The sequence below is a fragment of the Coloeus monedula genome, assembly GCF_965178545.1.
Source record: "Coloeus monedula genome assembly, chromosome: 4".
NCBI classification, from domain to species: Eukaryota; Metazoa; Chordata; class Aves; order Passeriformes; family Corvidae; genus Coloeus; species Coloeus monedula.
The window spans coordinates 28,262,913-28,275,816 of NC_138784.1; the positions used below are offsets into that span (position 1 = coordinate 28,262,913).

A 12,904-nucleotide genomic window follows, 5' to 3' on the forward strand; every position below is an offset into this window, starting at 1 on the left:
CACAGCCCAGACTTTGGGCTTCAAAAGATTCATGAAATTCCTGAAGGAAACAGTTCTGAAATAATTTGCTTACAGAGTAAGGCTGATGTTTTGAAGGAGGAGGGCTATTTCCCTGCTGAAATATGCTCTTAAGCCTTCCTATAATGCATTCTTCACATACACATCACTGAAAAACATGCTCTAGAAAAGAATGTGACACTCATGCAGAAAAGAAGAAAGAAACTGGTTTTATTCTTGGACACTGAAGTCTTGTTACGGCATCTAGCTGCATTCCCCGACTGGCTTTGCCTGCACAAGGATGGATTTTAACAGGGTATAGGGCAGAAGATACAGACCAGGAGACCATCACGGGAGGTAAGTAACCATTTACAATGAGTCAGAGCACATGGCAAGTGTAACTCAAGATTGGGATTTTCCAGGGACCAGTCCGCCCTGCCAGGTGATCTTGTTTCCTCGAAAAGGCACTTCCGGGACCGGAGTTGGTACAGGAGAGATGGGGACAACAGAAGGAAGTACTGGGGCAGAGGGAGAGAGATGCTTCCCAATTTAACCCATTATGGTGTCATGATGGGGCGGTGGTGAGAACAGTTGGGTCATTTTCAGTGTATCAGAAGAAGCAGCAAAGGCCACCTGCAGGGCTGGGCATCGAGCAAGGCTGGCACAGAGCCCCAGCACCTCCGGGAAGGGCTGCTAGGGCTGTGGCCAGTGATGCTGGCAGGAAGGAGCAGTGGTGGGCATGGCCCACCTGGAGACTGGTGCAGGAGGCAAGGGGGGATGGGAAGGGGGAAGGCAAACTGGGTAAACTCATTCTGTCCATTCCTTCTTGATGGACAGGTTCCACTCCCAGGTGAGATGGTCATGCTTGTCATCATCCGTGAAGAAGGATTTGTTGTGATAGGTGCCTCGAGCCAGCATACCCTTAGGAGCCTCTTCAATAGGTGTCAGGAACTCGTACTCCTCTGGCCGTGGCCCGTAGCTGCCAACCATGAATGTGGCTTTGTCCACTAGGAGAAAACAATCCACAGGGAATAAAGCCCCTTAGGTGGGGAATGATAAGGGAGAGAGGAAGCCATGAGCAAAAGAGCAGAAAGGAGATGGGGGAGAAAGGGACAGTCCATGCCAGCAAAGGAGAGCAGAATCAGTGGAAAAAGTGGGTTAGTGAAGCATAAGAACAGCTGGAAGGATAACATGGATGGATGGGCTGGTGAACAGGCAACTCAGCCCATACACTCTCACATGCATGTGCTGCTAGAAGGGTGTGAGTACATCCAGCATATGGCTCAAAGTAGAAAATCAAGGTAGATTTCCCACTACTTCTCTTTCCTGGTATAAAGACACCAGTTATGTGTGCTGAACAGGATGCTGAAGCCCTAGAGGTGGTTGCATGAAAATGCCTGTGGGATGTGTGTGTGCAAAATGGGGCTTTCCTCTGCCTTGTCCAAGCAAAGCAGCACTGAGGAGAACCCATGGGCAAATACAGGGCCCTGCACACAACGAGAAGCTTCAAAGAGCAGGTCTGAATTTCACCAAGTGCTTCTGAAGAGCTTTCAGAGGGTGGGAAGCTCCACACAAGTTAAACCACTGCACAGGGGATGGAGAAGAGGAGAAGAGCTCGGTACGGAGAGGCAATTCCTGGCAAGCACTGTCTAAGCAGAGTCTCTGTGGACTTTGCTGCAGACAGCGGTGCAGCATACAGATCCCAGAGCTGGCTCATACTGAGTTTGCACAAAACAAGAAATAGCTGTCTTGGGTGAAGCAGGCTTATGCACTCTGCTGAGAAGTCACCTCCTGCATGCTAGCACAGGGTGGGACTTGGGACCAAGGGAGCCTCTGTCCCAGTCCAGAGCTGCAGGAAGACTTCTTTGAGAAGAGGGATCACACAGGTAGGAGCAGAGGGGTGCAGGGCATGCAGGGCTCTTACCCTTCACCCCTGTCCGGTAGGTGTGCTGCACATATTTCAGTCCCGACACAATGTCCCTGTTTACCTGCAAGAAGTAACCAGAAGTAAGTGTTAATAGGAGAGTGTTGGTTCTGTATCTGATGATTTTCCTCCTCCTTAGGGACATACACATCTTGGCTCCCTACACCAGGGAGCCTCAGGTCCCTGAAACAATTTCTCCACAGGTACCTGGAGACCTACAGCAACCTCTGTGCATCTCCTGCACTTCCCCATCCTTTGCCCAACTTTGAAGCTGACTGGAGCACATCAGTCAGGTTCTCAAGACATGCTGATGAGGACAAAGAAAAGTGAAGCAGGAAGTTCCTGTTTAATAATTTTCATATTGAAAACCATACATGGGTAACTAGAGTCATCCCTTCAGACTAAATGGGTGGGCAAGATCAGCTGAACACTTCCAGCTGCCCTCTAGCCTCCATGGGGAGCTGGCAAGTCTCTTCTCAAAAGACAGAGGGACAGTTTTCATAATCTTTTCTCAAATCTCCCATGGATAGCTTGGATGTCTCCGCTGCTGCTCCCCTCCAGCATACACTGCCTTCCTGCAGTGTACACTACTCAATCTGAAAACAAGATGGACAGATGCTTTTACATCCCAGGGTAGAATTCACACAGTATGAGCCCTTACCAGCCATGGAACTGAGGGAGGGAGTTAGAAAAACCTGTCTGGCTTCAGGTATCTCCTGTCAACAGGGCGCAGATACAGGTGGAAATGTTTCACAGCACAAAAGAGAGCTGGTGTCTTGGGGAGAGCACTGGGGGACAATCATCTCTGAGACAGCAAGCCTCAGAGAAAAAGGGAAATCTGCCCTACAGAACCCACAATATTAATATCCTCCCTCATCTGTCTCAGGAGAATTATCTTCCTTTCCTTCCTGCCTTCTCTTCCAAGCCCAGCTTTGAAGCAAGCACTTGTGGAGATCATCAGTTCAGTGCTGGATGCCTCATTGCAGCATGGCCAAGCTTCATTTTTAGCTGCAAACAGAAGAAATGGCTGACCCACAGGTTCATGGGAGTGAGGGAGAAATGAGCCCATTTGGGTATATCACAACCTGAAGAATTCAGGTATCTTTAGCCAAATGCTGCAATATTACATCTTTTTTATGTGTACATCAAGCCCAGTAATACTGATTGAATCAGTACTTCATGAATAGCCATTCTCTCTTCTCCTCCCTGTTCATTTCCACTTAGTGTGAAGTAAAGATTTTCCAGTGGCTAAAAAGCAAAACCCAACTCAGCCAAAACTACCCATCTGGCTTTTAAACCACTTGCTGTTTATCAGTGTGAGCAAACACAAGTCAGCTTCCTCCAAGGGGTGAGCAAGCAGAAGTAATTTCCTGGAAATACCTCATCCCTTGTTGGGTAGAACAACACCTGAAGCTAGAGGAACTTTACAAGTGCTCAGCTTTTGGGCAAGCATGCTGCCTGGCTCTAGTTATCTGATAGACTGCCACTGACTGGCCTCAGTAACTGACAAGAAGCAACTGGAAGGAAAATAACTCACTCTGAAGTGGATCTTAACTCTGTATTCCACACCTTCCTTTAATACGAAGGTCTCTTTCTTGAGTGCTTCGAGGTCACCTGCAAGGAGAGGATCAAGCTGTCAGCTAGAGATGTCACAGTGGGGAGACACCATGCACCATGGGAAGATGGGGGTGGGGCTGCTGTCAGAGGTGAGCATCCCTTTGAAGGATGACACCTGTAAAAGGAGTACGCAGACATCTGTACAAAATACACAGAAATGCCTGGATGTACACATCTATCTGTGCCCACAGAAGATAATGCCTAAACAGACACAGGTCTGGGCACATACACATAAAGATGTTTATGCACAGACTGGTTGAGCATATGCAGGAGTGTGTGTATGCTCCATCCATGCCCAGCCCTGGCTTGGGTGAAAGGAGCATGTTTCACAGCTCCTGCCCAGCTTGGAAGGCTGCCTGGGCCCTGCAGGGTTCTGTGTGGTTTTGGGTGAACAGGAAGCTTCTCTGCCTCTCCAGGCCCAGCTTCCTCTCTCTGCAGAAAAGCCCATATAAGGTTTTCTCCCCATGTCCCCAGGAGCGGAACTGCAGTATTGCTTGATTCTGAAGTTTCAATTCAGCCTGTTACCCAAATGCATGCACATCCCCTGTGCTCATGAAGTCTCATTGAAAGGAAGTAAGCAGAGATGGCAGGAGAAAGCCAGGAGCTCCTGGAGCAGCCTAGATGAAGAAAAAGACCCTTGACATTTTCCTCTGTTACATCTCCTTTTGTAATCATATGTGTATACCTTAAAATAAGAAACAAGGCTAAGATGCCTTCAGAGTTCCTCTAAAACCCACTCTAGCACCCCAAGAACAAACCCTCTTGGAGCATGCCAGGGCCTTTGCTTGTTCCCCTTTGTGATCAAGGGCAGAGCCTGTGCCTACCTGTAAGGTCCATAGTGATCGGTCCTGGAGCAGAGTCACATACCAGAGTGAGTCGGGTGACCACCACATTGGGAGCTGTTGGGTCTGCAGGTAGGAAAAGTCAGGATGAAGCTGTCAGCTCACAAAATTAAATGCAATCGGAGGGGAATTACTCTGAAGAAACAGGGATGCCTTCCTACACAGAAACTGCATTTCATGAAACACCCAGTAATGCCAGGCTTCGTTAGCACAATAGGACCACACGTCTACCCAGTCCTTCCACATGGATCCCTCTGGCCTCCATCGCAGTACCTAGAGGTGGTCTTTCCGCTACAGAAAACTTTCTTCTTAAGATCATTCTGAGCAACAAGACCACCTTTCAGCATAGGCTGCTCCCTTCATGTTCCTCACCCCTCAAAAGTCCTCCGAGACGCACACATCTCCCACCACAAGTCCTTTTCTGATGCCAGCACTCCCCAGTAATGTTCCTAACTCCTAGCACTCAGAGCATCTTTCATGCTTACTTTACATCCATCTTTCCACCTGCCCATCCCCAGTCCTCCAGCACAAGCAGTGCATGTCCCTGGTCAAACAAGATCCCTCTTCTTTGAAGCTACCTACCTTACCTCATCCCCACAGCACTCTGTCGCAGTACATCACCCCAGTCCCTCCCCATCAGTGTACCCCAGCCTACCTACTACCACAGGTCCATCTCCCAGCAGGGATTTCTTGTACTTAGCGAGGCTTTCATCATCTTTGTCCAACTCTTGCAGCTCCTGCAGTGTTTTCTGGGGAGGAGGTTTGTAATTGAGTTTCCCATCCAGCTCATCATCATCATCCTCCACATGAGGTTCTTGGGTCTTCTCAGTCATGGTGACTTGGTCTGGGTAACAGAGGAAGGGACGGTCAATGAGATTGCTCTGGATGGGGGTAGTGTCCCTGGGGGCTCTCACTCCAGGCACAGTGTTGCTCAGTCCCCCTGACAGGCAGGCACCCACCCAGTGCCAAAGGCAGCAGGATTCCTACAGGCAAATGGCGACGGCGATCGGCTGCAATCCCGACACTGCTGTGCTGATATTCTGGCTCAAACACAATCCCCCTCTACCCCCACTCCTCTCTCCCTGCAGGCACCACGCGCACACGCAGACCTACACCATTCTTCCCTCACAGGGAGGAGGTGCAGGAGCAGAGGCTGAAACCAGAGTGATTTACAGCCACTCTGCAGCACAGTTGTGGCCAGCAACCCTGCAATTACAAGCCATTGTACAAGGCTTCAGCGCTCGCCTGCTATCTCGCACAAAGAGCCACTGCCACACACTCGAGCACAGAGAAACACGAATAAAGCCAAGGACAGATGTTTCATTCGCCCTCTCATAATGGGTTAAAAGCCACATTTCATAGAAAGATGGAATACCTGACAGCCACTTCCTTAGATTAGCACGTCAGCTGAAGCTCTCAAGGAAGCGGGCAGGATAGTCTATCTGCTGGCATTCCATGTGCTCCCACTAACAGCTCACTTCAGGCACTGATCAGGACTCCTTCCCACTGAGGAAAGAAGCATGGTGGTGACCACAGAACAGCCATGCATAACCGTGCTGCTCCAGTGGGGCTTCTGGGAGTGGAGAGGCAGGACAGTGGGAGCCGCAGTCAGCACGGCTGGGACACGCACCGCTGAACGGCAGAAGGGCAGCGAAACTGCTTGGGTGGCAACCCAAATGGGAGCCAGAGCAGGGAAATATCAACCAGTGGGCAGCCAGAGCATGGGGTGGGGGAACAGGAGACAGGCAGGAGAGGTAAGCAGTGCTGCGCCAGGTCCCCTCTAGTCAGCTGCCTGCCTCACGGAGCCAGCCACATGGTCCCAGCCACCTTCCTACTCTTCAGAGAAAGGCTGAAAAACAGAGCAGTGCCCTGGTACAGTGGCAGTTGCCACAAATGGCCAAGCCATTCCTTGTTCTTTGGCAGCAAGAGGATTTGGTCAAGCTACACAGATTATTCAGTTCACTTCCTCTTATGCTTCTTTGAGAGTGTCCCTACTAAAAAGTCCCCTTTTGCTTGCTTATTTGCAATTTTCCAAACAAATCATTTGTCCTTCTCTGCAGCTGTGGCCTTAACATTTGCCCCTGGTCCCAAAAGTTAAACCGGGAGCTAATGGGATAGTTTTTTCATTCATTAAAACAGAAAGGAAATACAAAAAAAAAAAAAAAAGAAAGAAAAAGAAAAAACAATTGTTCAAGATGAATCAGCAAGTGGTATCAGGCAACACTGAGTAGTATGCAGACCTCTCAGACCAATTCCAGTGCTGGGAAGAAAAATAATCGAGTGGTACACTGGAGTGCTACAAAGGGACAGAGAAGGACTGAGCAGCACACAAACAACAAGATTCAGTCAGGTATTCTAATTGGAAATGGTCATCTCAAGACGACTTTGCAATTTTGTGGTGAGTGAGGAACTAGTACAGAGTGGGCAACTGGGAAATAAAAGGGAATTTCAATCCAAATAAGCAGGAAAAAAAGCAGGTCCTAGCAGCTGAATAACCCTGGCTCAGTTCATGCCCCAGCTCTAGGAGTGTGAAGTACCCAAATACCATAGGAAAGGCCTGTAGGACAGGCCCTTGAGCTTGTCCTCACGAGAAAGGAAACCAAAAGCTCCCTCCTGAAAGCAACAATTACACATGCCCCACCACTCTGTGGCCCCAGCACAGTCACCTTAGAAATCCTCACAATCCCCTCAGTGCCACATTTGGCACAGGAAGAGGCTGTGATTAGCCATGACAGCGACTGCCAAGTCTTGCCTTCCACTTGGGCTCCAGCTGCAGGTCTGAGCACAGTCCCAAGCTCTCTCACAATATCAGGCTGCATCTACCACCAATACAAGCACATACCAGAGGTGCCTGCCTGCCTCCATCCTCCTGTGTCCACCTCTTGTGGTTTATCACAGGAGAGGGTCACACACAGGAGATGGAAAGAGACATCTCTGTCCACAAGCAGAGAAAAGGCAGAGTGAGGACTGGACCAGCTGGTTGCTCCTCATCCCTCAGACCTTCCCTTTGCATCACACATGCCGCAGAGACTGTCCCTGCCAGCCCAAAGGAGGGGTTCACTTGAGGGGGAATGCTTTCAGGTTCTGAAAACCTCCCTGTAAGGTGGAAAGACAACCTGCTGTGCCAACAGCAAGAGCCTGCAGGGAACAGGACCAGCCAGGCTGTCTGGGATGAACAACCCCTGACTCACAGGCGTCTCAGGATGGCACCAATCAGACCAAGTTCTGGCATTTTTCCCCAAGCCGTGGACCTGACGCTGCCTTCCTGCCAAATTCCAAGGCAGGCGGTGACCAAGAGGAAAGCTCCCATCTCAGTGGCTCCTGCCCCTGCTTGCTCCAGCTTTGGAGCTGGTCTCCTTTGCAAGCTGAGACACATTCCTGAGCTCAGGCACCACTGCTTCCCCAGAGATACCATGCTGCTGTCGGGTTCCTGAGCTTCTGTGCCACTGCCCAGGCCAAGGGCCAATATGGAGCCCCCCACTGAGACCAACAGCCTCACTAAAATGAGAGAATTAACCCTACATTGCTCTAGGCAAGGAGAAATCTGTGTGGCTTGTGTCTTGCCCTGCCACATTTTTCTTGCGTTCCTGTAGCCCCAGCCCACAGTCCTGCATCACCTGCACCTCTGAGGCCTGGCAGCACCCCTGAAACAGCAGGGAGAGGGCAAGGGCAGGGTTAGGGATCCCTGTTAGAGAGAGATGGCTGCAGCAGGCAAAGAAGGAATCACGCCTTAGCGAGAGGTGCGAGGGTTTCGCAGCTGAGCTCTGCCTGTGCCGTGGGTGCACAGCTGCCCTCGCACCTGCAGCAGGAGGGGGCAGTGACAAGGTGGAGGGTAGGCACCTCCTCGTCCCCCCATGCCTCCACGGGGCACACAAAGGGGTGTCAGAGGGGCAGCATTTTACTTGCCCTCCGTCTGCTCATCACTTCTCCAAACCAACCCCTGGCCGAGGGCTTATCTCCAGGAAGCGGGTTTAGCAGGGAGGAAGTAATTTTCCGTGATGGGGGAGAAACACACCGGACTCAGCAGCGCCCCCAGCCCTGGCCTCCCCATCCCAAGCCCCGGGGCGCGGGGACAGAAGGGTAGCCCATTGCCCGGGGAGAGCCGGGTACCACGCCGCACGGATACACCCGCCGCCAGCCCGGGACCGCGGGTCTCTTCCCTTCCCCTGCCCCTCCGCCCCGTCGCAGCGCGGAGCCTGACTTCCCCCTCGGCTGCAGGCAGGGCACTGCCCGTCTCCCCGGGCAAGACTGGGCAGCGCCGTCAGCCCGCGGGAACAAAGGCGCAAAGTTGCGCGGCGCCAGCGGGGAGCGGGCCGGGGGTGCGCCCGCTCCGCTGTCCCTGCCCGGCTGCCCCCACCCGCCCCGCGCACTCACCGGCTGCGCGGCGCCTGCGGCCGGGGTCCTCCTCTGCTGTCAGCGCTCAGCCTCGAGCTTTGGCAGTTGGAGCAGGAAGGAAGTTGGTGAAGAGAGGAAAAAAAAAATAACACTCACACGCAGCGAAAAAAAAAAAAAAAAACCAACAAACCACGGAGCCGCGGCAGCAGCAGCAGCAGCCCACCCGCAGAGGAAGCCCTGCGCGGCCCCGCATGCTGCGGCGCTCCGCCGCCTGCCCCGCTTTGTCTGCGCTGCCGCCCGCCCGGCGCCGCGCTGCGCTCTTTTTGCGCAGAGGTGCACAGGGCTTTGTCTGCGAAGCTGAGCCCGGCCAGGGACGCGGGAGTGCTCGCCGTGCGCGGCTTCGGGCTCTCGGTGAGGGCTGCTGTGCCTGGGAGCGAGGGGGGTGATGTCTTTGTTTTTCTCCGCAGGCTTTTGTTTTGTTTATTTTTCTGGTGTAATTAAGGTCGATTTCAAAAACTGGCGCTGATTTATACCGATTAAAATACGCGGAGGATCAGGTTGTGTATTCCCGCGTACGTGGGAAGATAAGGGGTATTGCAAATTGAGGTCATTATGAACCTTATTTTTCCTGCAACCTGCTGCACTTAATGAGCTTATTGTTCCCAACTCCCAGCCGTTCTCACACAAGCAGTTTCAAAGATCAGCTACCTCCGGAAGAAAAAGCTCTTGTTTCCCAGGGTTGTTTCATTGATCTGAAGGATTTTACACTGCTTACTTTCTGAAATATCAGCAGATTTCCTCTTTCTTTGCCACTCATGGAGTGTCCACTTAGTTCATCAGTCACATAAATCCTTCATGTACGTAGTCCTCAGTGCACAACAAATTAGATCATTGGTTTGCAAACAACAGTCTGGGCCTGCAATGACTGATAGACTGCTCTTAATGCATTTACAGAAGCAAAATAAGCAAAGCATATCTGTTGCCAATGGGCTCACATTCACTGTCCCGGATCCACATGTCCATTAAAAAAATGTTTGTTGTACACAAATTTTTAAAGTTTGTAGACAACTGAGGAAAAGGGCTCTTCTTCAGGGATGAGCAGATCTCAGAAGAGAGGGACTGATTTTTCCAGCCAGATGTTGCTTTCATTTAGGCTATGGGTGGCACAATGATTCTTACCTCATGCATTTCAAGGGAATAACAGAGCATATGTCTGTCTGGCAATGGATTCTCATTTATCAGGGGCTATAGCCTCAGAAACATTTCAAACTTCCATGAATTACCTTCACCATCAAGAAAAATTATTTTATTCTCTATCCCTCTTTTTCACTGCTATACTAACCCACCCCTTGGGCCAGCACAAGGTACTTGACTTGAATACAGTACTGAGATGAGTTTAAATGGTAGCAGGGAAAAAAATGTGTAAGCAAATGCATAAGTATATATTGGTGAGTTTTCAACCCAGATAGGTTTCCCCATACTTGTTCATAATGGACAAATGTGCCTAACATTTATGCCAGTGACTTAGTGGGATAGGGATGAGGAAAGGACAGAGCAAATTCTTTCAACTACAGTGCCACTTTATGGCAACCCATACTGTTTATGTAAGCAGTCCTGGCCTGGGAAAGCTGTGAAGAGTTGGATGTGTTAAGTATGGGAGGCTTTGAGGAAGCCTGTGTCTTGTACATCAGCTTCTTGTCTTGGTTTCTTTGCTGCCTGCACCAACTCTTTGATTTCAGTTTCCCAGTTTATATGGAGAGACCAGAGCACAGTTAGCTGGGAGGACATGTGGGTTGAGGTTACTGTTCACTCATGGCTTGGTTTGAAATTTCCTTGGCTTTAGCGACTGTGAACAGTGCAATTCAAGCTAGTGTTATTGCAGCCATTCTTGCTGAGGAATAGTTGAGATTAGCTTGGTCTCTTTTGTGGGTTTCTTTTTAGTTAAACATCAGACTGTGTGTGCCTTTGCGTAGCTATTTGCACACTGTTTCTAAACGCATGTGAGCATAAGTTAGATCAGTTTATCCACAAATATGCATAAAGGTATAGGGATATATAGCTCTGTGCCACCATATGTATGCACATTCGGCCTACATGGGTTCATCTGCCTAGCATGCAGGGGAAACAGATTTTACTCCTAGATTAGAAATTAGTCATTATTAATCACGGGGACATCATGTAATTGCTCTGTGCTTCATGTTCCTATGGTAAGCAGTGTGAGAAGGAGCTGGAGATGTTGGAATCACACCATGCCAAGCAGATGGGAACTTAGAAACCAGGCATGATCCCTTGGGTCAGAATATCCGACATCCTGCTGGGGAACCAGGTCACTGCTCTGCTGGAAGAAAGGAAAGATTTGAACCATGATGGAGCAGAACATACTGAAAGCAAATCTCTACCACCAAGTATGTAATCTCTGACAAACTGATGCCATGCCATGAAGATCATGTCTTGGCAGACATTGTCCAGCCCCAGCTGATTCTTTTGCCTGGGACAGAGGGAGGCAGGGACAACAGCTAAAGTGTACCTGCTTTATTGCAAAAAACATGGTAACATTTCAAAGGTGTTCTTAGTTGGAAAATAATATTTTTTACTTAAAATATTATGATTAGGTCTTATTTAATTTTACCCCACTGATAACAGTTGGTTGTACAATTAATAGACCACATTAATAGGCATGATCAACTGCTAGTGTCTGAGCTTATTTCAAATAGTTTATGCAAAATTTTGAACACATATCCTTCAACTACACAGCCTGTACTCCCAGCAGTCATATATATCTGTAGCACCTTATTGGAAACAACAAACCTTGACTTTTTTTAAAACTGTAAGATCAAAAATTTAGGTGGTTTTTTTTTCTATTTGAATTTGGATCGTTGCCATTAGGTATCCAGTATTTCTGGATTTGAGTTTGTTACAGTGATAGTACATTGCAGCTTTGTGCTGCTAAATGTCATCTCCATCTTTTCAGAACAGGTTGCTGCACTTGAGGAACAGAACTATTTTATGACCTTTAGAAGTGACTAATCCAGAAAAATTTCACCTGTTAGAATCTCTTCACTTACTTTTAATTTCCAAAACTATCTAATTTGGAGCTGAAATTTCCCAGGCTGGAAGCCCTGAGGGGAAAAATAAAAAGAGATTTCAGTCCAGGAAGGGAATGCATTTTTGTAGTTTTAAGAGGCTCAACAGAGTAATACTTTTTTATGCTGCTCTTGTAAAGTGATTTGTTTTGGAACTACTCAGTACATAGTGTTACTAACTTAGATTTCTCTCTAATGAACGATGGTGCTGAATCCTGTCACTGTCATGAGTTTTGCCTCCTCCTCAAGCTTTTTACAGTCTCCAGGAAGGCTAGAGGTGACATGCTGGGAAGACAACCTCATAGTTCAGCAAATTCACGTCAGCAAGTGCTGCAAGGTAAGCATCAGTTTTGGCCGTGGGTGTCCCCTAGATGGTGTCTCCAGATGGTGTCCATCACTACGTGCAGAGATCCTCTTTCCTGCAGAGATGGGAGGAGGTAATCTGGTCCTGAGGCAGTCACAAGGAGATGGGAGCTGGGGAAGGTGACAGATCAGGGAGATTAGACATGAGACCCGTCCCTGCCATGTCAGGGAGCATTCACTGCACCACGAGGTGCCACCTAACTCTTTGATAATCCCAGCACTGCCTTCTCTGACTCAGTTAAGTGGGATAAACAGGATGATACAGCCAATGAAGCATGAGTTCATCTTGTATGAATAAAACACAGGCACAAGTTGCCCCAGGATTGGCTTTAAAAATCAGCATCCTACGGTGGATCCTGTTGTGCCTAGGAGAAGTGGTGCCTGTTTTCTTCTTACTTGGTGCTACTCACCTGTCCTAAAGTGCTGCAGAGGGGAGGGAAGGGAAGGGAAGGGAAGGGAAGGGAAGGGAAGGGAAGGGAAGGGAAGGGAAGGGAAGGGAAGGGAAGGGAAGGGAAGGGAAGGGAAGGGAAGGGAAGGGAAGGGAAGGGAAGGGAAGGGAAGGGAAGGGAAGGGAAGGGAAGGGAAGGGAAGGGAAGGGAAGGGAAGGGAAGGGAAGGGAAGGGAAGGGAAGGGAAGGGAAGGGAAGGGAAGGGAAGGGAAGGGAAGGGAAGGGAAGGGAAGGGAAGGGAAGGGGGCTAGGTAAAATGCCAGGAAAGGGAGCCAATATTCAGCATGGAGACAGA

The 12,904-nt window shown here is 49.5% G+C and overlaps 1 protein-coding gene across 2 annotated transcripts; it reads right to left on the minus strand.

Moving 5' to 3' along the window:
* Positions 1-211: 211 nt before the first annotated feature.
* Positions 212-8,815, minus strand: ARHGDIB (Rho GDP dissociation inhibitor beta). Of its 2 annotated transcripts, none has more exons than XM_082279564.1 (6): positions 8,755-8,815; positions 5,036-5,224; positions 4,363-4,446; positions 3,459-3,535; positions 1,922-1,985; positions 212-1,004 (listed from the first exon to the last, which is right to left on the minus strand). In XM_082279564.1, the coding sequence occupies exons 2-6, from the start codon at positions 5,211-5,213 to the stop codon at positions 805-807; spliced, it is 603 nt and encodes a 200-aa protein (XP_082135690.1). In that variant the 5' UTR covers positions 5,214-5,224; positions 8,755-8,815; the 3' UTR covers positions 212-804. The 2 variants fall into 2 exon arrangements, with proteins under 2 accessions (XP_082135690.1, XP_082135691.1); XM_082279565.1 differs by lacking the exon at positions 8,755-8,815 and adding an exon at positions 5,756-5,883.
* Positions 8,816-12,904: the final 4,089 nt, after the last annotated feature.